We start from the raw sequence: 23,842 nt of genomic DNA on the forward strand, positions 1-23,842 counted from the left end.
TGGTGTGACAAGAGAAGAGAAGGCTAAAGTTGTACTCAGCACAAAACCAAATCTGGAGCAAGAGCTGACCAGCAGAAAGTATCACCACCATTGGGGGAAAAAAGACATACTAGAGGCCATATTACTTTGGGGTAGATTCCTCCAGCCCTAGTGGATATGTATTCTAATTTAAAATATCATAGGGAGGAAAAAAATAGATGTTTCCATGGAGATCATTTCCCAGCATTGGCTTTCCTGCCTCATTATCATATCTGACTTAAATATTTTCTGGAATCAGTTTGAATGTCATCTGTGCACCTTGCCCCTTCAGTGGTCATAGACTGTCTAACATCTGGCCAGAGGTTTTCTTAAATAAACTGTGTAGCTGTAAGCAGTTCTTTCAATTCCCACCTATCCACTCACATACTTGCAGATTGCTTATCACATGAGAATTCCACTTGCATTTACCACCGGGTCTCTAGTAAAGTATTGTAGGTTGGTTGTATCTATCCTTTCTTTGGGAGTCAGCATAGATATCTACAGCTGGATATGCTAATGACGTTCCAGGAAACCTGACTAGTGTTGGCTTGCGTTACCTAGCACCAGATACAAACTGCAACCTTCCAGAAGCACTCCCCTGACACAGGGTATTTTCTCAGTTACCTCTTCCTATTCGTTATCACTGTTAGAAAAACTAATCCCACTCATGTTATTTACCAGTACTGATTCGTCCCTTTGTCCCCATTTCACAACTACTTATGTGACAGTGTTCATTAGTGCTCCCTTAATTACAGCCAGGTCCTTCCCAGTGATGGCAGCTTGCCAGCAAAGAGAACCCACTCTCCTTTTTCCTCTTACCTCTGTCTTGGTTGAATATGACATTTGATGGCATACAGTTGGAACTGTGGGCTCCCAAACCATTTTAAAAGCTAATGAAGCCTTCAGCAACCTAATTCATGGGAATTCATTACACACCCCTCACAGCATTAGAAGACCCAGAATGTTATTTGCTTCTGTTGAGATGTTTTGGAAAAGAATTTCAGGACCTCCAGTTCAGGAACTCGAGTACTCTCAGCTTCTTTGTTATACACACAACTTTTTCCAAACTTTCCATCTCTTAACAATAACTAGATCATCTAGATTTGTATCGGAACTTGAGAGAAAATGCACTGTTCAGGTAATAAAGCTAAAACTTCATGTCCCCTCACAAGGGCTCCTGAGAGAGAAGAGAGTGATGACATTTCATATTCATGATTTTTATGCGCATTTTCTTAACAGAGCAGACAGCAAAATTACATAAGCGTCATTCTCCACAAAGTCTGTATCTACCCCTGGTGGGAATATTTTGAAATACAAATTTTACTTAAAAGCCTTTTATTGAAAAATCTGTGTTTTAGCTGGGCATGGTGGAGAACGCCTGTAATCTGAATATTTAGGAGATGGAGGCAGAGAGATCAGGAGTTCAAAACTATTCTTGGCTACATGGTAAGTTTGAGGCTGGCCTGTGATACATGATCAAGAGTTCAGGAGAAGCTGGGCGATGGTGGTGCACGCCTTTAATCCCAGCACTCGGGAGCAGAGGCAGGAGGATCTCTGTGAGTTCGAGACCAGCCTGGTCTACAGAGCTAGTTCCAGGACAGGCTCCAAAGCCACAGAGAAACCCTGTCTTGAAAAACCAAAAAAAAAAAAAAAAGAGTTCAGGAGAAATAGGAGAGAGAAGAAAATAAGGGAGACTTTTTATGGTTGAAAGGAACACTTGAAATGAGGTTCTAGATGGTCAATGGAGGCACACCGTGAGGCCAGTACTCCTTTGTCAATGGGAATTACAGGGAGAAAAAGACAGGATATAGCAGACATCCATATCCTGCCATTAATTCTGATGCATGTATCAATATCGTCACCAAAAAGCCCGGGGATGTACTACTTCACTTTCCCAAATCTCAATGGTTTCCCACATGCAGGTTTGCTGATCTTTCAGGACCAGGGGAGGAGGAGCCACCATCTTAACACTGCTTCCTTATAAAGTCAGGTCAGAGAATTCTTTTCCATTCAGTCTTGAGTGCAACCAATGGCCTGTGCACACTGATTTAGCCAGGCTTGGCCGGTGGTGCAGAACAGCACCCTTTGTCATAGCCATAGTGAACTGCTGGCTCTAACCTGGCCCACTCATTCATTCAGGGTTTCGAAGGGTTCATGTTTTATCCAGCTGGTCTTGAGTGACCACTCCTAGTTGGGATGAGCTGAGCTTATACTCATGCCCCCAACAGGAGCATAAGCAGTTTTAAACTGCAGACTGGCCCAAGAGCCAGGAGCATAGAGATGGGGGCAGGGTTGCAACCACAGGTAATGCTTGCTGCCAGGAGTTTAAACTCAAACACCAACAGAAGTAGGAATAGACATGCTCGGTGCACAGTACATGTTTGCACGAAAATAGTGCAAGGCTCGTCTGTGCAATTCATTTGTGTTTATGATTATAATCTTTAAAAGAAGAACTAAAGGAATTAGGGGAGGGCCATTAACTCTGAATTCTCTCACAACACCATTGCTGGTTCTGTCATCAGAAGGAAAAGCCGGATCAGTAGTGAGCTAGAGCTGGGAGTAGACAAAGGTGAAAGCAATCAGGTGGCTAATGACTACAAGAGGACCCAGGGTCCTGTCGGTTGAAGGGATTTAAAAGGCGTGGAGAGAGGTTTGGGGTTTTGTTTATTTATAAGTATTCTGTAATTTTATACACAAATGCAATGTGTTAAGATCATATTGGCCATCTGCAACCCCTCCAACCCCTTCCCATCCTTCTCACAGACCCCTCCACATGCCCTTCCCAGATTCCTGTCTCTTCTCTTCCCCCTGCTCCTTTATGACCCACTGAGGCCAATTAGGGCTGCCCATGTACACATGGGTATAGGGCGCCATCCTCTGGAGCATGGGCAATCTGCTATGGGCCACAAGACTAAAACTTCCCTTCCCTCCCTTCAACTGCCACCAGCTGCCCACAGGGCTGGAGAGGAGTTTGGAGTGGGGGGTGGGCCTCCTTAACCCATTCATGGAGAGAGTTTTAGTGAAGTTCCAGAATCCGATATTCACAGCCCACCTCCAACCACTGCTACTTAGCCAGCCAAAGATGTCTTAGGCCCTTCGAGTCTTTTTGTGTCCATCGTCTCTAGGGGCTGGAAAGGTGCATCAGTGACTAAGAGCATTGGCCGCACCAGCATGGGGACCTGAGTTCAGAGCCCCAGTGCTCTTGTTAAAACCAAGTATGGCTGGACACTCCTGTGACCCTAAAACTGTCCTGCGGCTGGAAGGAGCCTGGGGGATCACTGGAGGCTACTGGTTAGGCAGTCTAGATGAAATAGCAAGCTATTTCAGTGAAAGGCACTGTCTTTAAAAATAAAATAAAAAAGTAGAGACTGATGGACAAAAGCACCTGACATCCTGGCCTCCATATGCACATACATGGGCAAGCACGCCAGTGAGTGAGCACACACACACACACACAAAACATTTAAAAAAATCAAATATGATAACCTGGACATTAATCATACAAGGCACTAATAACAAGAACTCTAATAAAAGCTATTGGCATATGCAAAACTTGGGGATTTTACATGCGTACATGTGTGTGGGTATGCATGTATGTATGCATGTAAATTTTTTGAAACAGTTTCTCTGAATAACTTTGGTGCCTGTCCTGAAACTATCTCTTTTTGACTAGACTTGCCTTAAACTTAAAAAGATCCACCTGCCTCTACCTCCCAAGTTCTGGGATCAAAGGCCTGCACCACTACCACCTGGCTATTTCTCTTAAGATAGTAAACAGTGCCGGGTGTGGTACCACATGTGTTTAATCCCAGGGCTGGGGGGCCAAGGCAGACTGATCTATGTGAGTTCTAGGCCAGCCTGGTTCGAGGACAGACTTAGTTCCAGGACAACCAGAAACCCTTGTCTCGAAAAAACAAATAGAGAACAAACAGTGTGATAATAAACCAAAAAGTGATGTTTTGAATGAATAATTAAAAAGTTGAGGAGTCCATATAAGTTCAAAAATTAGTAAACAAAATTAGTGTTACTGCTAAATTTACTCTCTGGGTCACAGTGAGTAAATACTAATGTATCTATGATAAATGATTAGAAACAAGAAAGAAAAACCATCTAGAAAACATGAAGACACCATTTGTCTAAAGGCTGATGCTATGTTGTCTGAGCGAAAGATAATAACTACAATACTTCAGTATTACTAAGTATAAGCCTTTATGTTTTGAAACTTTAAGAATGTTTAAATTATTTCAGTGTATGGTGTGTGTATGCGTATGTCTGTATCTCTTTGTCTGTATATGTGCTGTTTGTGTTTCCCTGTCTCTGTGTCCCTGACTGTATATGTATGTTGTGTGTGTGTGTCTGTGTGTGTGGTTTGTGTGTTTGTAAGGTAATTGTGTTCCAGAAACATTGAACTTTGCTTGGTTATAGCCCATGAAGCAGCTCCTAACCAGAAAAGAGCTTTTATGCCTACCCATCAGTAAAAACTTAGCTTTAAGCTGGAGCTTGTGAAATATAGCCAGATCATCATTTTCAGTACTCTTCCGTCCATGCTAAAGGTCAGCCAGTCTCTTAACATTATATTAAATCCACAAAGATCCTAAATTCTACTAGGTTTCAAAACGTTATTGTTTTTCTAAACTTTTTTTTATTTTAAAGACATTGTTTTCTACATATATAAATTTCTGTGAAAGGTATTTATACATTACTTTAAAGAACTGTACATAGTATCCAAATATGCATAGCTGTGGTGTCTTCTCCCAATAGCAAACAATACATTTTTGGAAATAACTTTTACAAAATGATGATAATCAACTATGCAAAAATAAAAAATATATATATTAATTATTAAAAAAATCAAACAAATAAGATGTAACTTAAAGGGGCTTGGCCTTGCCTCAACTTGATATGCCTAACTTTGTTGGCACCCCATGTGAGGCCTTACCTTTTCCAAGGAGTGGATGGGGGGGGTTGGGTGGGGGGAAAGTGGGAGCAGGAGGAGAAGAGGGAGGGGGAACTGCGGTTGGTATGTAAAATTAAAAAAAAAACTTTTAAATAAGTTGTTTTTTTTTTAAAAAAAGATGTAACTTAAGAATAATAGTAATGAAGATAAAGTCTATAACAACATTTGACAGAGATTTCATGACGTCTAAGCCACTGAATTCTCTGCTTTACATGCACGGTCCTGGGAGAGTGAAGGGTGAGCCTCAGAAGGTGAAGCTACCCGAGCAGGGAGCAGAAGCACTCTGCCAGCTTGCACCTGTGTGACTAGGTCTGAAGTTCCCCCCTCCCCCTGACCCTCTTGTGACATGTAGAGCCACATGCTGTGTGCCTGGCACTGACGGAACTCAGAGGGGAAGGGAGTGTATTATACGAACACATTCATCATGGCAGAAAGCTTGTGCGCAGCCCAGGGAGCGAGTCGTGTGTCAGTCAGTAGGAACATGTGCAATGTGATGGAGACTTCTGAGGCTAATTCTCGGCACCAAACCTCGGCATTCAACGGGCAGTTATGACTTTCTGTTTCCTCATGTTAGAATTTCTTCTTTTTCGGCCTGAGTAAACCTATTTGTATTGATTTCACACTTTTGGTATTTAATTTTCTTCAGTCTTATCCCTCCTGTGTTTTGGTTTTTTGTTTGTTTGTTTGGCTGGCTCAACTTTCTTCCTTGCTGCTTTGTGCTGGGTCCCAGAGGGCCAGAATTCACACTCGCATGAGCTCTGGTTTCCAGTTGATACAGGAAACTCAAAACAAGAGGTCATTGTTTTCTAAGATTTAATGGCACTGGCGCTGCCAAAATATACATTTTATTATTATTTTATTTTGGTTCTCACAAATTTCTCTATTCTCATGTCCACAGATAGTGTGTTCACTGGTAAAAACCCCCAACTTCAATGCTTACATATCAAACTTAAGAAACATAATTTACACTTGACACTTTAATCACAGTCTTCACATGCCCTCGGTGGTTAATGAATATGGCTGTAAGCTCCTGGTCCATCATCTGCTTCATCTGAATCCTTTCATATCCATTCATCTCTTGGATCTGCTGCTCAGTTTTGGAATGTAGAGCAGACGATTGGTGTCTGGTTCACTTAACACAAGAACCTGATACACGAGGCTTCCATTCCCCACTAACACATAAGGAGCTAGTGAGGAGAGATTGTTCTGGAAACCAGCTATTTTATTTTTGGAAGGATTTTTGAGATTTGTGTTGGCCTCACTGATGCTGAGGTCTGCAACATTTCATTTAGAGGAGTTTTTAGCAAACACAGTATCTCATGCTCTCTACTGCCCTGGAAATTCCACTTGAGCCAAGGACATGGTGTGCCAGCTGCTGGATCCTGGATGGTCCCTTGTGCCTTTGCAAACACGTGTGACACTAAGGCTTTATTGGCACCGAATAAGAACAATGTCTGTAACATGCTGTTAAGTGAGAGAAAGAGAAAGTTAGCGAGCACACGCTCACACCTCAAATCGCGTTCCTTAGGAACTCTCTACCTTGTTTTTTGAGGCAGGGTCTCTCACTGGCAAGGAACTTGCCAGACAGTCTAGACTGATTGCCCAGAGAGTCCCTGGAAGCCACCTGTCTCCACTTCCCCGGCACTGGGATTAAAGCACACACCACCAAGCCCAGATTTTATACAGATTCTGGGCATGGAGCTCAGCTTTTCATGCTTGCACAGAAAGCATATGACCAACTGAGCTATCTCCCCAGCTCTTGAATCAACTCTTAGGAGCTGAGTGACCAGGCCATCACTAGATTTCTCAATACCTCCATCTTCTCAAGTGACAATTCAGTAACTAACTCAGTTCACAGCATGGAAGCAAGGGCTGGATGGCTTAATACATGTGTGTACAGCAGGGCCTGGCATGAAATAAGTGCTTAAAATATGCATGTATAATTCTGCAGAAGACCACATTTTGGAAGGACACTCCATTCCCCTAACAAATATTTACTCATTAAGTAAACTGTTGCCAGTGGTTACCTCAGGGGGCTGAGAATGAGAGGCAAGGGCAGCAGGACTGGGTTCCTGCTTTCTGCTTTATAAACACGTATTGTTTGAAACTGTGCTTGCTAGAGCAGAGGTCAGGCCTAGACAGAGGAGCCAGCCTGCCTGTGTGCTGTGTGCTGTCCCGGGTTCTGCATTTGCAGTGAGCCCTTAGGAGGAGTCTTTTAACCACTGGGTGCATCTGTTTTTTTGTACTTCAAGCACAAGTTACAGTCCTCACCTCCTAAGACCTAGGTACATGCGTGTGTGTAAATAAACATGTGTGTGCCAGGACTCGTCCTCCATCTTGTTCAAATTATACTATCTTGTTTTAATTCTCATGGTATCTTATTCTTCCCACAATAATTTTTAATCTCATGGCTGTCTATGAAATTATTTGCTCCACCTTTGCCTATTACAAGTGAGGCTTTACCTCCTCATGTCTCCTCTTCTCCATTTCTTCTTGCTCAGAATGATTTCACTTTGATTTTAAGAGAAGGCTGCCCTCACCTTGTTGGGGTCAGCCCAATTTTTATTGTGTCTTATTGGCCTCTCTAAGAAAATGAGTCATCTTAATAAAACCGTATGTCTCTAATGTTGATCCTCTGAAAATTTACTTACTGACATCTACTTCATGTTAACCATAGGCATTCTAAAACTGATTTCCAAAGAATTGTTGAATGTACATATATATGTGTACCTATGTGTACAGCTATACCTGTCCGTTCAAGCATGTGTGCATATGCACACGCACACCTGCACGCGCACACACACACAAATACACATACCAGAGGACAACTTCAAGTATTGTTCCTCAATACTCTACCTTGTTTCTTGAGGCAGGGTCTCTCACTGGTAAGGAACTTGCCAGACAGTCTAGACTGACTGGCCAGGGAGCCCTTGGAAGCCACCTGTCTCCACTTCCCCGGCACTGGGATTAAAGCACACACCACCAAGCCCAGATTTTATACAGATTCTGGGCATGGAGCTCAGCTTTTCATGCTTGCACAGAAAGCATATGACCAACTGAGCTATCTCCCCAGCTCTTGAATCAACTCTTAGGAGCTGAGTGACCAGGCCATCACTAGATTTCTCAATACCTCCATCTTCTCAAGTGACAATTCAGTAACTAACTCAGTTCACAGCATGGAAGCAAGGGCTGGATGGCTTAATACATGTGTGTACAGCAGGGCCTGGCATGAAATAAGTGCTTAAAATATGCATGTATAATTCTGCAGAAGACCACATTTTGGAAGGACACTCCATTCCCCTAACAAATATTTACTCATTAAGTAAACTGTTGCCAGTGGTTACCTCAGGGGGCTGAGAATGAGAGGCAAGGGCAGCAGGACTGGGTTCCTGCTTTCTGCTTTATAAACACGTATTGTTTGAAACTGTGCTTGCTAGAGCAGAGGTCAGGCCTAGACAGAGGAGCCAGCCTGCCTGTGTGCTGTGTGCTGTCCCGGGTTCTGTATGTGTGTGCACAACCTCAGCTACGGTCCTACAGGTGCTATCCACCTTACATTTTGTTTTGTTTTCGTGTGTGTGTGTGTGTGTGTGTGTGTGTGTGTGTGTGTGTGTGCAAAAGTGCAGCAATGTACTGGTGGAGACCAAGAAAAGCTTCTCAAAGGTTCTTTACTTCTACTTTGTTTTTTTTTTCAATTTTATTATTTTATGTGTATAAGTGGGTTCCAGGTTGTATGTGCCTGGTACCTCTAGTGTCCAGAAGAGTCATTGGATCCCATGGAACTGGAATTTCGGACAGTTATGAGCCACCGTGTTGGTATTTGACATTGAACCCAGGTCCCCCAAAAGAGTAGTGAGCATTCTTAACTCCTGACCCATCTCTCCAGTCCCTCTACCTTGTTTTTAAGGCAGGATCTCTTTTGTTATTTCTGCTCTTGGCCTGCATATGATAGCTTGATTCTCATGACTTGTCCAGCACAGTTCTCCCCTGGCTGGAGCCAGGATCACAGATTTGAGCCACTATATCTGACTTTTTTACATGGTTTTCAGGAATCAAACTCAGGTCTCTGGGATTACATGGCAAGTGCCTTTGCTTGCTGGGCCGTATCACCAACCCCACTTTCTTTTTGACACGTAGTCTCTCACTAGCCAAGAGCTCACTGAGGTAAGGAAAGCCTGGCTTCCAAGAAGCCCAAGGAATCCACCAACCCCAGAGCTAAGGTGACGAGTGTGTGTGACCACACCAACCTTTTCTTACGTGCTCCTGGGGAATCCATGGCTGTTTTGGATTTGCAAGGCAAACGTGTTACCAAGCTGCTCGACCGCCACCCCCAGAGCTGATTCTTGAAGAGAATTGAAGTTTGCCACATTAAGGAGTACCAGAATATTTTCCAGATTTTTCCTGGCAAAACAGAATATTATAACATTGTTTTTTCTGAGCCTCTTTCATCTCTGTTAGTGCCAAGATTTGTCCATCTCAGTTTTATTGACGCTTGAAACCAGACAGTTCTTTGTCCTGTGTCTGCAGCATCCCTGCCATTTACCCGCTAGATGCCAGGAACACATTCTCTTCAAGTCGTTACAGGAGTAACAGCTCCAGACATTGCCAAACGTTCCCCCAGGGGAAGCAAGCGCCTCCTGAAAGTAAGAACCGTCTCTTTAGACTCAATGAAAAGTGAGCTTTTGTAAATCTTACAAAAGACCATTCCATAACCAGTCAGGGAGGAGCGTTCAATTAATCTTATCATTTCTAAGAAACTACTGTGGATCAGGCTGGCTGTGTTTGGTGTTTTATAGCATTTCCATCTGATCCTCAGATAGTATAGTCTGCATTCTTCTGTAATGTGGAAACAAGATAAGGGGCTCTCTGACCTGCCAGGTGTTTGTGTTCGGGACATCTCCTGATTCTCACGTGCTGTGGCAGGACTTCGTCTGTCCACCTCACACACTGCTTCTACTTTTTTGGGTTTTTTTTTTTCCAGACTTGCAGTGTGTGTACAAACATGTATCAGTTGGGGTATGTAAACATATGGAAGTACTGGTGGAAATCAGACATGCGGGGCACCTGTGGCCATGAAGACAGATAGTCTGATAAGTATGGACCTTTAAAGAAACATAAGAAGTAAAACTTCTTAGTAGCAATAGCATAAATAGTGTGCCAATTGCATGGGCTTTGCTGGGTGACTTTGTAGTATGTGTATTGACATATATCCTAAATCTTCGGTCCAAACTGTGTATGGAGGGGGGTGTCCTACTATTTTTATGTATGCACATATATTTTATTTATGCGGTTGTATATGTGTATGCGTACATGTTCATGTGTGTGAGTGCAGGCACACACATGCCACAGGGCACATGTGGAGGTCAAAGGACAACCTCAGGTTTCAGTCTCCACCTGCCTTGCATAAGACAGTCCCTTGTTGCTCTGTGACTGTATAATAAGCTAGCTGGCCAACAAGCTTCCAGTGATCCTCCTGTCTGCCTCCCATCTCACCGTAGGAGAGCTGGAATTACAGGCATGCTCTGTGGCACTCACTTTTATCCTTGGATTCTGGGCTATCCAAACTCAGGTCCTTGGGCTCGTGTGGCCAGTGCTTTGCCCACTGAGCCAACTCCCAGCCCCTAGGAGATCTTTAAGCAAACATATTTTTAAGGTTGTGTAAGATCAAGGGGTGTTTTCCCAAAGTGTGACTTCTTCTCTTCCATCACAAAAGCATAGCAGCCAGAGCAAATGACATTGAACGACCTTCAGAATGTAGAAAGACAGCAAGTCAGACTGTCAAGGCTTTCTCTCCTTCAAGAACATCGGTCGGGGTCAGTGCGCTAACCCTCTCTGGGTAAAGGGGTCTCACTCATGTTTGATTTCTACTTCATTCCATTTCTCTAAAGACTAGTTTTTAAAATAAATGTTTTAGGCTTGAAAGGTGCTCGCGGAGATCCACAATCATCCAACTCGGATGTTTGTTTTTAAGGTTAAACTATGTTATTTCGTGAGCCAATGCCAGGCCTCAGCAGTCCTGATGTGAGGTTTTATTTTCCAAGCATGTCACATTTTTGTTGTCACATCGAATAAAAGCTAATGAAAGGCAGCAACCAGGGAGGCAGGCTGATACATCATCCTTTTTAAAAACAAGCTTTCTCCTTTTTAAGTGGAATTTTAGCCCACTTTTGGCGTGCGGAAATGTTTTGTTCACAATAAGAACTGCTGTACCATATTAGGCATTGTCTCTCCTCACAGCTTGAAATGAAGACGAGGGCTAAGTTCACAAGTTTGATTCCCTTTAAAGACATGTTTGATTGCAAAGCTCTGTCCACCCTGTTTGATGCCCTCCTCCGCTGCATGATTGAACTAAGCCGGCTCAGGGACGGCCTGCTGCTTAGGCGGCTCCTGGCACTGAGGTTGTTCTTCGAGCCAACTTTGCCACCTAGTGGCCTGATGCGATCTTTCTGTCCATTCATGAAGACATAGCTGTGGAGTGCTGTAATGAACTCTGACAGAAAACAGACCGCTCTGGTCCAAAGCAGAGACCCAAAACAAGCACTGCGAATGATGTATTCTAAAAAGAAAAGATGCCAGGAAGCTGGTCCTTCAAAAACATGGTTGCCGACTGCTAAGGTTCCTCCAGGGCCATGAGAAGAAAAAGAAGGATTAATTTAGAAGTAGAATTCAGGGGCTGGAGAGATGGCTTGGGGGTTAAGAGCACTTGCTGCTCTTGCACAGACCTAGGTTTGGTCCCCAGTGTCTGTGTGTTGGCTCCCAACCATCTGTAATTCCAGTTACAGGGATTCAATACCCTCTTCTGACCAGCATGGGGGCCAAGCACACAGGTGGTACACATACAGCAGGCAAAACACATACGTGTAAGCAAGTCTAATAAAACAAAACTTTAAAGAAATATAATTAATTTAGACTTCTGGGGAGCAGGAGGTCACTTAGAGTTTCTAATTAAATTGTTTTTTTAAATTGAGAGTTTTGTCTCACTTTTCCAGAACAGATCAGAGGACTGTGGTACTTTGTGGACTAGTGGAAGAAAAGAAAATAACTAACTGAGCTTTATCTCTAAATTTCTTACATTCTCTGGTACCTAATTGGTCAACTGAACAAATCCAGTTGTTTTTACATTTATATAGTAAGATGTGACGTCCACAGGAAGGGGTTTCTTATTGTCTTCATGATTCTGATTTTTCAAAAGATCTTATGCATGTCTTCACTCTCAGTTATGGGATGGATCACAAGTCTGGGACTTCCTGGATTCTGCAGACCAATCACAGTGGCTTTCAGAAAGAACTGAGATGTACTAATGCTGACTATGACCACATTAATTTTTTTTACTTCCAATCACTTTTTATTTTTTTTAAAAAACAAATTTCAAGAGCCAGTCAGAAGGGCCAGCATGTCAAGGCACTTGCTGCCTATATTGATGACCTAAGTCAGTGAGATGGGCCAGCGTGTCAAGGCTCTTGCTGCCTAGCCTGGTGACCTGAGTTAGATTCCCAGAATCCACACAGTAAGAGGAGAAAACCAGTTGCCCCAAGTTGTCCTCTGAACTCCATACATGCACCATGGCATATGTACCCACAATACATGTACACACATACAAAAAGCTAAGTAAATAAACAAGCATAACAAAAATTTTTGAAAGAATTTCTTCCTGTATAGTTGATATTCACAACATATTAAGAGAGCAATTGGTTTCCATAGTGACACAGATTTACATATCTGTTACTGCTGATTATTGCATGTGTGGTAAGAGCAACTCAAGCCCACTTGCTTTAACAAGAAAATTCTAATACAACTTTATTAGCTATAATCCTCAATTTATATATTAGATATAGAGACTAATCTAGAATATCCATTTGATACTTTAATCACACAGATTAATCAAGAATCGTTCGTTGTGGTAATCAAAGCCTTCCTTCAATCTCCCAAGAAACAAAGGGAACATTTTGGTTATATAACCAAGGTCAAGGGAGTCCTGTTGATTTAGGAATAGCTATGTCTAGTTTTGAAAGGACTGTCCTCAGACTGTCTCTTTCTTAGGACGCCATCCCATCATGCTCCTGCCTCCTATCTTTCTTCTGCCTTCACGTACATCTCGGATTTTGCATATGGATACAAAGGTGGTGAACAGAACCCGGCACCCCTAAAGACAGACTTTCTCTCTTTCCAGCATCCATGTGAATTCACCAAACCGATGATCTCTATTTGTATGTGTGTAAAGTCCATTACTTTGGTCAAGGACTCTAGGCCAGGTGGCAAACGCCTATCTCAAAACATGCTGGTAAGAGTATCAAGCTAGACACAAGAGAAGAGCTGAAAGAATGACAAGTCACAGTCTTCTGCTGTGCCACCCTTAGTAAGAAAAATAAAAGATAACAGACAAGAAGCCTTGGGAGTTTGGGGTGTTATGTTTATTTGTAATGAAATCAACATGGCTGTCATAAAACAAGAAAACAAGACACCAGAACATGATCAGTTCCCATGAGTGCAGAGCCCTGGACCATGCCGCAGTGGAAAGGGGCCCTAAAAGTTGTTGTGGATGTCAATGTATGATGCAGAATGGGGCTCGGTTGGTGCAAGGTGGACTGTAAACAGGGCTACCATGCAGACCCAGAAGAAAAGAAGGAAACGTAGCCCCTAGCTCCAAGAACTTTTGCAGAAGACGAGAGCCTGGGAAGATTAAGGCTCTGCAGAAAGTATATAAGAAATGAGCATGCTATCAAATGTTATTTTAAAAAAAAAAACAGTATATTACATTTTTCAATAATGTTTAAAGACACAATGTCATGAGTTAAGGATGTAGCTCCGTTAGGAGAGTGCCCTCCTACCATGCAGAAAACCCTGCTAGGCTCCCCAGGCCCAATTATTCTACTGTGGTGAAGCATGCCTTTAATACTTACACTCCAGAGTTAGAGACGCAAGGATAAGATTCAAAGTCGTTCTTGGTGACATAATCTGTTTAAGACCAGTTTGAGCTACATGAGACCCTGTTTCTAAATAAATAAGAATGAAAATAAAGAGACAGTATTATGTGAAATGATGAACACAATTTTCCGTCCTGCTTTGGGTTGGCTTGGATCATTCCAGCAAGGCTTGAATAGCTGGTATCACCTTCAAGTTGCTTATGTCTGAAGTCTGAGATGTCTAAATGTTCATCATTTTATCTGGTAGATAAAATGCAGATCATTCACATCCATTTATCAAGCAGGAAGAAGGTAACTTTATGGTCAAATAATTGCCCTATAAGCATTTGCTCTTGTGAAAATGAGAGAAGTAAATAAATCAGAGTTTTGTTTGATGTCAGTGTTCCATGAAATGTATGTACACATGTGAGGGAAAGCACACAGGTCAGTCCCTTTGCTAATTATTCTGCCTTGAACAGATCAGTCCCAGCATGCCCTTGACTCCTGCCCTTCACATTAAAGAATTAACTCAATTATATGCAGCTGCTTTGAAGCTTGGGTCTTGTAACACACGTCTTAAATGTGGGCCATACAAAACCAAGTGTGGTACCCACCTCATTCCAGCTCTGCAAGCCTGAGACAGAAAGGCCACAAGTTTGAAGGCTAAGGAGTGAGTTCCAGACCTGCTTAGGTTACAGACTGAAACCCTCCCTCAAAACAAAAATGTAGATAGGAATGTAAGAAAGATTTGTGGAAAAGAAGGGGCAGGTAGACAGAAGGGGGAGAGAATTAAGAGAAACTGGGGTTGATAGTATTTAGTATGAATTGTATGTAATGGTCAAAGATCACATTTAATCTTTATAAGAACATATATATGAAAAAATATGTAAGCTGCCCCCCCCCCAAAAAAATTACCAAACAGAACTTTCCTAACTTTGTCTTTTCTCTTTCTTCCCCAGACTATGTCAGAGAGTCACAATGGCCTTGCACAGTAACAGCACAACCTCGCCTTTGTTTCCCAACATCAGCTCTTCCTGGGCGCACAGTTCCTCAGAGGCGGGGCTGCCCTTGGGGACAGTCACTCACTTGGGCAGCTACAACATTTCGCAAGCAGCTGGGAACTTCTCCAACGACACCTCCAACGACCCTCTGGGGGGTCACACCGTCTGGCAAGTGGTCTTCATTGCGTTCTTAACAGGCTTCCTGGCATTAGTGACCATCATTGGCAACATCCTTGTCATTGTGGCATTTAAGGTCAACAAACAGCTGAAGACAGTCAACAACTACTTCCTCCTAAGCCTGGCCTGTGCAGACCTCATCATCGGGGTCATTTCCATGAACCTGTTCACCACCTACATCATTATGAACCGCTGGGCACTGGGGAACTTAGCCTGTGACCTCTGGCTTTCTATTGACTATGTGGCCAGCAATGCTTCTGTCATGAATCTGCTGGTCATCAGTTTTGACAGGTACTTTTCCATAACAAGGCCACTCACCTACCGAGCCAAACGAACAACAAAACGGGCTGGTGTGATGATTGGGCTAGCTTGGGTCATCTCCTTTGTCCTGTGGGCTCCTGCCATCTTGTTCTGGCAATACTTTGTAGGGAAGAGAACTGTGCCCCCAGGAGAATGTTTCATTCAGTTCCTGAGCGAGCCCACCATCACTTTCGGCACGGCGATTGCTGCCTTTTATATGCCCGTCACCATCATGACTATTTTATATTGGAGGATCTATAAGGAAACTGAAAAACGTACCAAAGAGCTGGCTGGGCTACAGGCCTCTGGCACAGAAGCTGAGGCAGAAAACTTTGTCCACCCCACAGGCAGTTCTCGAAGCTGCAGCAGCTATGAACTGCAGCAGAGCATGAAGCGCTCCTCCAGGAGAAAGTATGGCCGCTGTCACTTCTGGTTCACAACCAAGAGCTGGAAGCCCAGTGTTGAGCAGATGGACCAAGACCATAGTAGTAGTGACAGCTGGAATAACAATGACGCTGCTGCCTCTCTGGAAAACTCCGCCTCCTCGGATGAAGAGGACATTGGCTCGGAGACCAGAGCCATCTATTCTATTGTGCTCAAGCTGCCAGGTCACAACACCATCCTCAACGCTACCAAGCTACCCTCCTCAGACAACCTGCAAGTGCCGGACGAGGACCTGGGAACTGTTGATGTGGAACGAAATGCCAATAAGCTGCAGACCCAGAAAAGCATGGATGACGGTGACAGTTGTCAGAAGGACTTCTCCAAGCTTCCCATCCAGTTAGAGTCCGCCATGGACACAGCCAAGACCTCCAGCACCAACTCCTCAGTGGACAAGACCACGGCCGCTCTCCCTCTGTCCTTCAAGGAAGCCACGCTGGCTAAGAGGTTTGCTCTGAAGACCAGAAGTCAGATCACCAAGCGGAAAAGGATGTCACTCATCAAGGAGAAGAAGGCAGCCCAGACCCTCAGCGCCATCTTGCTGGCCTTCATCATCACGTGGACCCCCTACAACATCATGGTCCTGGTGAATACCTTCTGTGACAGCTGCATACCCAAAACCTATTGGAATCTGGGCTACTGGCTGTGCTATATCAACAGCACCGTGAACCCCGTGTGCTATGCCCTGTGCAACAAAACATTCAGAACCACCTTCAAGATGCTTCTCTTATGCCAGTGTGACAAACGGAAGAGACGCAAACAGCAGTACCAGCAAAGACAGTCAGTCATTTTTCACAAGCGAGTGCCCGAGCAGGCCTTGTAGGAAGAGGGTTTGTCAGTAGCAATGACCACACACGCACATCAGCCCACAAAGCCTAGCAGGAGTCTGGCGCAAGTGGGAGGCCGTTCCTGATGGTGATAAAGCGATTTTTATCAACCACACAGGAAAGAAGCTGCCTGTTTACTGATCCACTGAATAAACTGATTTTGGCCAAATGCCAATTCAGCAGGAAAGAGAGAAAAACATATTGCTGAATATAAAGAAATATATTCTGAAGTAGACTTTTAAGTGTTTTTTTCTTACAGAGAAAAAAATATATATTGTCTTGAAGCAAGTATCCTCTGAAATTGGTTTGCCTAGGTCTTTTCATTCCCACTAGCTCTGAAATCACAGGTGAGCCTCCCTGCACGAGTTGCCATGTGCTCGTCCCAAGGGTCCCAAGGTGTCCCTCCAGACCCCATGTGAAGCACGGCAGGCTTGGAAATCTGTGGTTCCGAGTTATTTTGTACATTGCAGAGCTGTCCCAATTGATTGTCCCTTCAGCTTCTGTCCCCTCTTGGTGTGTTGTTAAACTCTATTTGTGGATTTGATTCTTGGTTCTTGCAAAGTACCGTTTTGTGCAGTTCAAGTTTCAAACAAAATCGCATATGAATACATGTATACCTATCTATGTGTGAGTTCGGCACGCACACACATAGTGTATATAACGTGATGGGGAACACCGAACTGGGAAGAGGTTCCTACCGTATATGCTTTCAGTACTTTGGTAACTGAAATTCTCTAGGATCCTAATATGATATTGAAAGTGAATTAAGCCCAGTTTGAGGTTGGGTTTGGGTTTGGGTTTGGGTTTTTGACACTGGAGCTGTTTTCCACAAACCACCCTGAAGAATAATACCCAGCACAGAGAAGCCAGGCCTTCTCAGCAAACCTGTGCTAGACGGACAGTCTCGAGGGGGGGGTCAGTCCGCACCACGTCTTGACTGGACTCTGAGTGCTTTACTGTCTCCTTGGCTATTAGCTCTGTCAACAGAGCTGAACTAGGGCCCCTCTGAGCTCAAAAGGATGAACTATGTACATGTTTGAATTTCGTCGTCTAAATCTGAATGTTTCAAAACAAAATCTGGGATCTAAACTGCTTGAAACTCAATCCTAGAGTCACCTTTGAATGTCACATACAGCAATATATCCACATTTACACGGAAAAGCGAAGGAAATACCGTGCCAGGGGCCTGACAGAAAGCTTTGCATTTCACTTCCTGCTATTTGGCACCTCCGGGAGGAAAGGAGGCCTTACCTCCTGTTATGTAGCAGGAGCCAGGACTTCTGGTTGTCACTGTATAACCTTCACCCAGGAATCGTTTGTGTCAGGACGCTACACGTCCTCTGAAGAAAGAATTGCACTCGAAAAAGTATTGCTTCAAAATTTCCTTCTTCCCATTGTGACAACTGATTTTTGCATTCTCCTTTGACTTGCCCCAAGTGCACCGTGTTTTCTCCGGGGGAGGGGTCTGCTGCTCTTGTTCTCATGGCTGCTGTATTGTTGGGTTCCTTCCTTCTTTTCCTTCTGCCGGGACTGTGTGGGGAGTGGGTGGGGGGATGGGAGGGCTGTGGAGAACCCTTCCCTTGTGCAGGGCATCCATCCGTGTTGTGAGCCCAGAGCTTTTGTATTCAGGGGGAGGTGGTGTTTACAGCCGACTTTGACATCAGTGGATGTGTTCTCAGTGGTGTGTCTGTACCTGAACTATTTAATGTTGTGTCATGTTTATATAAAGAATATTTATGCATACTTCACCATGTGTTTATTTAGTGTTGATAAATATGACTCCCTCCGCTGTGCCCTTTGATGGGGATTCTTTAAGGTCCACTTAAATCATGAATCCTAAGCTTTTCCCTGTGGCTAGGAAGAAAAAAAACATCACCTGGTTGACATTCAAGAGCACCTGACTCCTTCCAGGTCATAAGCCTTGTCACTTGTTGTTGTTTTTGCTCTTGTGGCTTTTTGGGGGGCCCACCACCTAGCTCCCAAACAAATCACACACAGAAACTTATTCTTTTTTTTTTCCTGTTGCATTTTTTTTTATTGATTTTTATTGAGCTCTACATTTTTCTCTGCTCCCCTCCCTGCCTCTCCCTTCTCCCCTTTGGCCCTCCCCCAAGGTCCCCATGCCAGAAACTTATTCTTACTTATTAATGCCTGACCTTAGCTTGGCTTGTTTCCTGCCAGCTTTTCTTAGCTTAGATTATCCCGACTACTTTTGCCTCTGGGCTTTTTCCTTTTCTTACAGAAGTCCATCTAACTTTCACTCTTACTTCCCAACCGGCTGGCCCCTGACATCCTTGTCCCTTTTTCTCCAATTGCTCCCTCTTCCTCGTTTCTCCTTCTTTTTCTGTTTTGTTTTGGTTTTTGGTTTTGTTGTTGTTGTTTTGTTTTTCGAGACAGGGTTTCTCTGTATAACTTTGGTGCCCAGGCTGACCTCAAACCTCACAGAGATCCGCCTGCCTCTGCCTCCCGAGTGCTGGGATTAAAGGCGTGCACCACCACAGCCCGGCTTTTTTCTCCTTCTGTTTATACTCTCTGCCTGCCAGCCCTGCATATCCTTACTCCTGGCCAGCTATTGGCCATTCAGCTCTTTATTAGGACCACCAGGTGTTTCAGATAGGCAAAGAATCACAGCTTCACAGAATGAAACAAAGCAGCATAAACAAAAGTAACACACCTTAAAATAATGTTCTCCAACAGTAACCGAAAGTCACTCCTTAATCAACATGATGTGACCCATGATATAATGGAGGACCAGCGATCCTCTTCCATGGTATCTGGAACCACACTGCAAGGAGCAAAAGGAAAAGCCATATCATCATAAGAATTCTCTTTTAATTTTTGGTCTTCATTCAAGCAAAGAACAAGAAAAAGCACAGACGATTTTCTCACATGTGTAGTGATGTGCAGAAGGCATGTTCTCCACCTGGGAAGCATCTGGTAAGTTGCTGCATCTATATTTTTTTTAAGATTTATTTATTTATTATGTATACAACATTCTGCCTCAATGTATGCCCGCACGCCAGAAGAGGGCACCAGATCTCAGTACAGATGGTTGTGAGCCACCATGTGGTTGCTGGGAATTGAACTCAGGACCTCCAGAAGAGCAGTCAGTGCTCTTAACCTCTGAGCTATCTCTCCAGCCCGCTGCATCTATATTTTATTGCTCAAGTTGGTCTGGAACTAATAAATATGTAAATTCTCATTCAAATCTCCCTGTACATCAGCAATTCCAATCTTTCTGGAAACTCCCATTCTGTCGCCTTCCCCTAGGGCTCTTCCTTGTCTTAAAAGAATAATAATAAAAGTAGAGAAGCTCTTAGCTTGAGCAGAAATTTAAGAGTAAATTAGGATTCTACTTAAACATCATTATCTCCAGATTTTTGCCCAAGATTCCAATAATTACCAAAAAGGGGGTAAGGGATATTATGATGGATAAGCCTCTTATGGGCAAAAGCTGCTTCTAATCTCTCTTGGCTGTTTATGGTATGTCCAAGTCCTGGGTCATTTTCGGAGAAGAAAGACAAAAGTGGATTCTTCTGAAATGAAGAGCTTAGAGATGCCGTTTGAGCATTTGTAACTGTGTATGTTGCATGGACATTTCTCAAAAGAGCTCCTCCTAAAGCACACATCCAGCATGCCCCAAAGATCAAACTCCTTATCTCCAGCCTTGGAATACAAACAACTACTCCATCCCATAAGAACGAGGCTTGCAGGGCTTTCATGTAGGCAGAGACTGCGCGTTCATTTCCCGGCCACTCAGAAGACCTGAAAAATAACACAGAAACTATATTAATTACAATACTGTTTGACCAATAGCTTAGGCATATTTTTAGCCTGTCTCAAGATGAACAAAATAGAAAAGATGGGAGCATATCATCAGGAAGTTAAACATGTTGCCTTTGGCTGATAAAAACAGGACAAATAAAAACAGGACAGTTTAGTCAATGAGGAACCCTGAGTCCTACATCTGGTTCTGTCATGTCTGGTCACGTGTCCTCGGACACACCTGTCAGTTACTGCAAACTTTCTGGGTTCCCTTCCAGTGCTTAAACTAATACTTCTAGCTCACCTTCTGGTGTCAAACAGTCGAATTGAGGAGCAGTATGAACCACTATCGTGATCAGCATACCTGGTAAACCACTGAAGTTAACAGGCTTTAAATACCTATAAAGTTACTTGCTCTGATACTTTAGTACAACCGAATCTGAAGAATTCTTTTTGCGTGTGTGTGTGTGTGTGTGTGTGTGTGTGTGTGTGTGTACATGCTACAGCATGCATATGGAGGTCAAAAGACAATTTAGATAAGCCCATTCTCTCCTTCCATTGTGTTAGTTTCAGGAATCACTCAGGTCGTGAGGCTTGGTGGCAAGCATCTTTAGCCACTGAGCCACCTCACTGGCCAGAATCAAAAGAACTACTGAGGCTTGTTGGAAGACCAGCAACCCCATTATTTCAAACACCACTCTCACCATGAGCATCCTCACCTCACGCCAGACTCACAGCTTCCCCAGGTAGCAGGGTTGGTTTGGGTTTTATGGTGGTGTTTCTCATTCCGGGACTAAAGTCATGCAGAGTATAACCAACTAAAGAGTTATTTTTTAAAAAATTGAGATTACCCTTTCTTCAACCTAAACTGGGATTTTTGTGCCACTTCCCCAGAAAGAATGTATTTATACAATGCAGGGTGAAGCAAGCCTGTCTGAACAGTTTCAGTTCCAACTCATCCAAGTGATCCAGAAAAAGCCCTACAGGCCTAGCTACAACCCGATGTTATGGAGGTATTTCCTCAATTGGGGTTCCCTCCTCAGATGACTCTGGCCTGTGTCAAGTTAGCAAAAAATTAGCCAGCACAACTGACCCCTTTTTAACTTGACACACAAAACTTTTTAAGACATAACCTCTCCTTTTTTTGGTTCATTCCCATATCTCAGATTCATAAATATCATAAATATAATGCATATTACAAATTTAAAATTCCAATAGCCTTCACAAATTCAAACACTTCAAAAGTTCAGTCTCTGTAAAAAAAAATCAAAAATCTCTTTTAAAATTCAAAATCTCTTTTAAAAATTCAAAATCTCTCAACTGTGGGTCCCTATAAAAACAAAAATAAATTAAATATTTTCTTACTCCAAGAGGAAAAAATCAGGACACGGTCACAATCTGAACAAAGGAAAACCACACTCCAACAGTGTAAATAATTCAATGTCAATATCTTAGATTTACTTACAATCCTCTGGTCTGCTCCACGAGCCTTGGGTCCCTTCTCCAGCCTCTACCCTCTGCAGCACCACACACAGCTTTGTCTTCTAGGCTCAGGCTGGCTCCACCCCCCTGCTGCTCCTGTTCCCCAACCTGGCATCTCGGAATGCTGGAGTCTTGTATTGCAGCTGGGCTACGCTTTCACCAACAGCCTCTCCTAGACTCTTTGATGCTTCAAAGCCTCAACTTTTCTCCATGATGCCTTCACTCTGGGGGCTTCCAATGTTCCTCTGGCTGCACCTTCACCAATGGCCTTTCCTAGCCTCTCCTGGTGCCGTCGTTCCTCCAAAACCAATATCACCTGGGTGTGAGGAGGGCCTGGGGACCACATAAACATGAGCTTTCTCTTTGTACCAGCAGATGATTTTTTTGTTTGTTTTTTTGTTTTGTTATTGGTTTTTTCTTTTGTTTTATTTGGGTTTTTTTTTTTTTTGTTTGCTTGATTGATGATTGATTGATTGATTTTCCAAGACATGGTTTCTCTGTGTGTAGCCCTGCCTGTCCTGGAATTCATCAGTAGGCTAGGCTGGTCTCAAACTCACAGATATCTGCCTGTCTCTGCCTTCCAAGTGCTGGGACTGAAGGTGTGTGCCACCACCGCCCAGCTTAAATATTTGTTTTGGGGTTTCTCTTTGTAGCCCTGGCTACCCTGGCATGGTATTTTTATAAACACATCAGAAAGCTGACATTTGTTTTTTTCTCACTTATAAGTGATGGGGTTACAAGTTTGTACCACCATGCCTACATGGCTAGACCAGTGCAACCTCGATACTGTTGTGGCACATTAAATCTTAGCTCTGTAGATACAGACAGGTCTCTAAGGAATGTGAGTCCCCTCCTCTGGCTGGCAGAACTTGAGGCACCTGTGGAGGTGTGAGTGCTGTGGCTGGGTCTGGCCATAGGACAGAGACCTTCAGAACTTGATATTTGTATGGGGAGCTGCCTGGAAAAGGAAGGATCAGGAGAGGTGTAGGAGACAGGCAGAGACTGAGGAAAGCTAAGACTACTCACCAATGGTGATGTCCATCTGTCAACTGTGACTCCTTAGGTGAGGATTCTCTGCATACAGCTTTAGAACACTCTCAAGAAACCAGACTGGAAGCCAATATTTTCCTAGGTACATTGTTTATAGTCACTCTAACCCTGGGGACAGGATCACTGTCACTCATTAGCTTGAGTGGCTAGAAAAAGAAGAAAGGAGGCAGGGCTGTGTGATGATGGGCTGTAAGAAGTGCCCTTCTTTACCCCAAGCTTCACCCCTGCCAGCTTCACATTTAGCCTTACTTAGGAATTCACAGAGACCCAGTAGGAAACTGGTCAAATGACTTCTCTTTTCCTGCTGCATTAGAAATAAGACCTAATTCGTCATTCTCCATCATGGTGGACAATCTGAATTAGCTATCCGCATCTCCTCTGCTGTCCTTACCCACTCAACCCAACTTTCCTTGTGGACCCAGAAATAAATGTTATTCAGTTGAGACTAACTACATAAACCTAAATGTACTGGTTTAAAACCCTTCTGTTGCTGGCCTTTTGGAAGAAATTAACCTGTGTATTACTAAGCAAATGGCTGACATGTCCCTAGTAGCTAGCTGTTGGTCAACAGTGGATGAGTCCCGAAAACAAAACCAAGTCCAAACACAGAAAAATCAATAAAACTAGTACAAAGGAAATAAACTTCACTGAGGAGATTATAGACTGTGATGGCAGACCATGCTCATGATCCCTCCACCCAAGAGGAGGAGGCAGAGGCTCAGAAGTCAAAGGTCTGTCAGGGATTTGCTGCCAAGCCTGACAACTTAGCCCAAGTGGTGGAAAGAGATAACAAACTCCCATAAGCTGTCCTCTGACCTCCACACAAGTGCCAAGGCATGGGGGAACACATACAAAGAATAAATGAATAGGTACTTTTAATTTTTTATTTTTGTTGTTTGTTTGTTTTCCAAGACAGGCTTTCTT

The 23,842-nt window shown here is 43.5% G+C and overlaps 1 protein-coding gene across 2 annotated transcripts in view; it reads left to right on the top strand.

Moving 5' to 3' along the window:
- Chrm3 (cholinergic receptor muscarinic 3) overlaps positions 1-18,361 on the top strand; it is a 455,176-nt gene extending 436,815 nt beyond the window's left edge. For both annotated transcript variants that reach the window (XM_041630816.1, XM_041630817.1), the window contains one exon: positions 14,835-18,361. In XM_041630816.1, the coding sequence (XP_041486750.1) occupies positions 14,854-16,617 (1,764 nt within the window). In that variant the 5' untranslated portion in view covers positions 14,835-14,853 and the 3' untranslated portion in view covers positions 16,618-18,361. The remainder of the gene's footprint in view (positions 1-14,834) is intronic.
- Positions 18,362-23,842: the final 5,481 nt, after the last annotated feature.

The sequence above is a fragment of the Microtus oregoni genome, unplaced genomic scaffold (genome assembly GCF_018167655.1).
Source record: "Microtus oregoni isolate MIOR12 unplaced genomic scaffold, Mior012 000035F_ref0000213, whole genome shotgun sequence".
NCBI classification, from domain to species: domain Eukaryota; kingdom Metazoa; phylum Chordata; class Mammalia; order Rodentia; family Cricetidae; genus Microtus; species Microtus oregoni.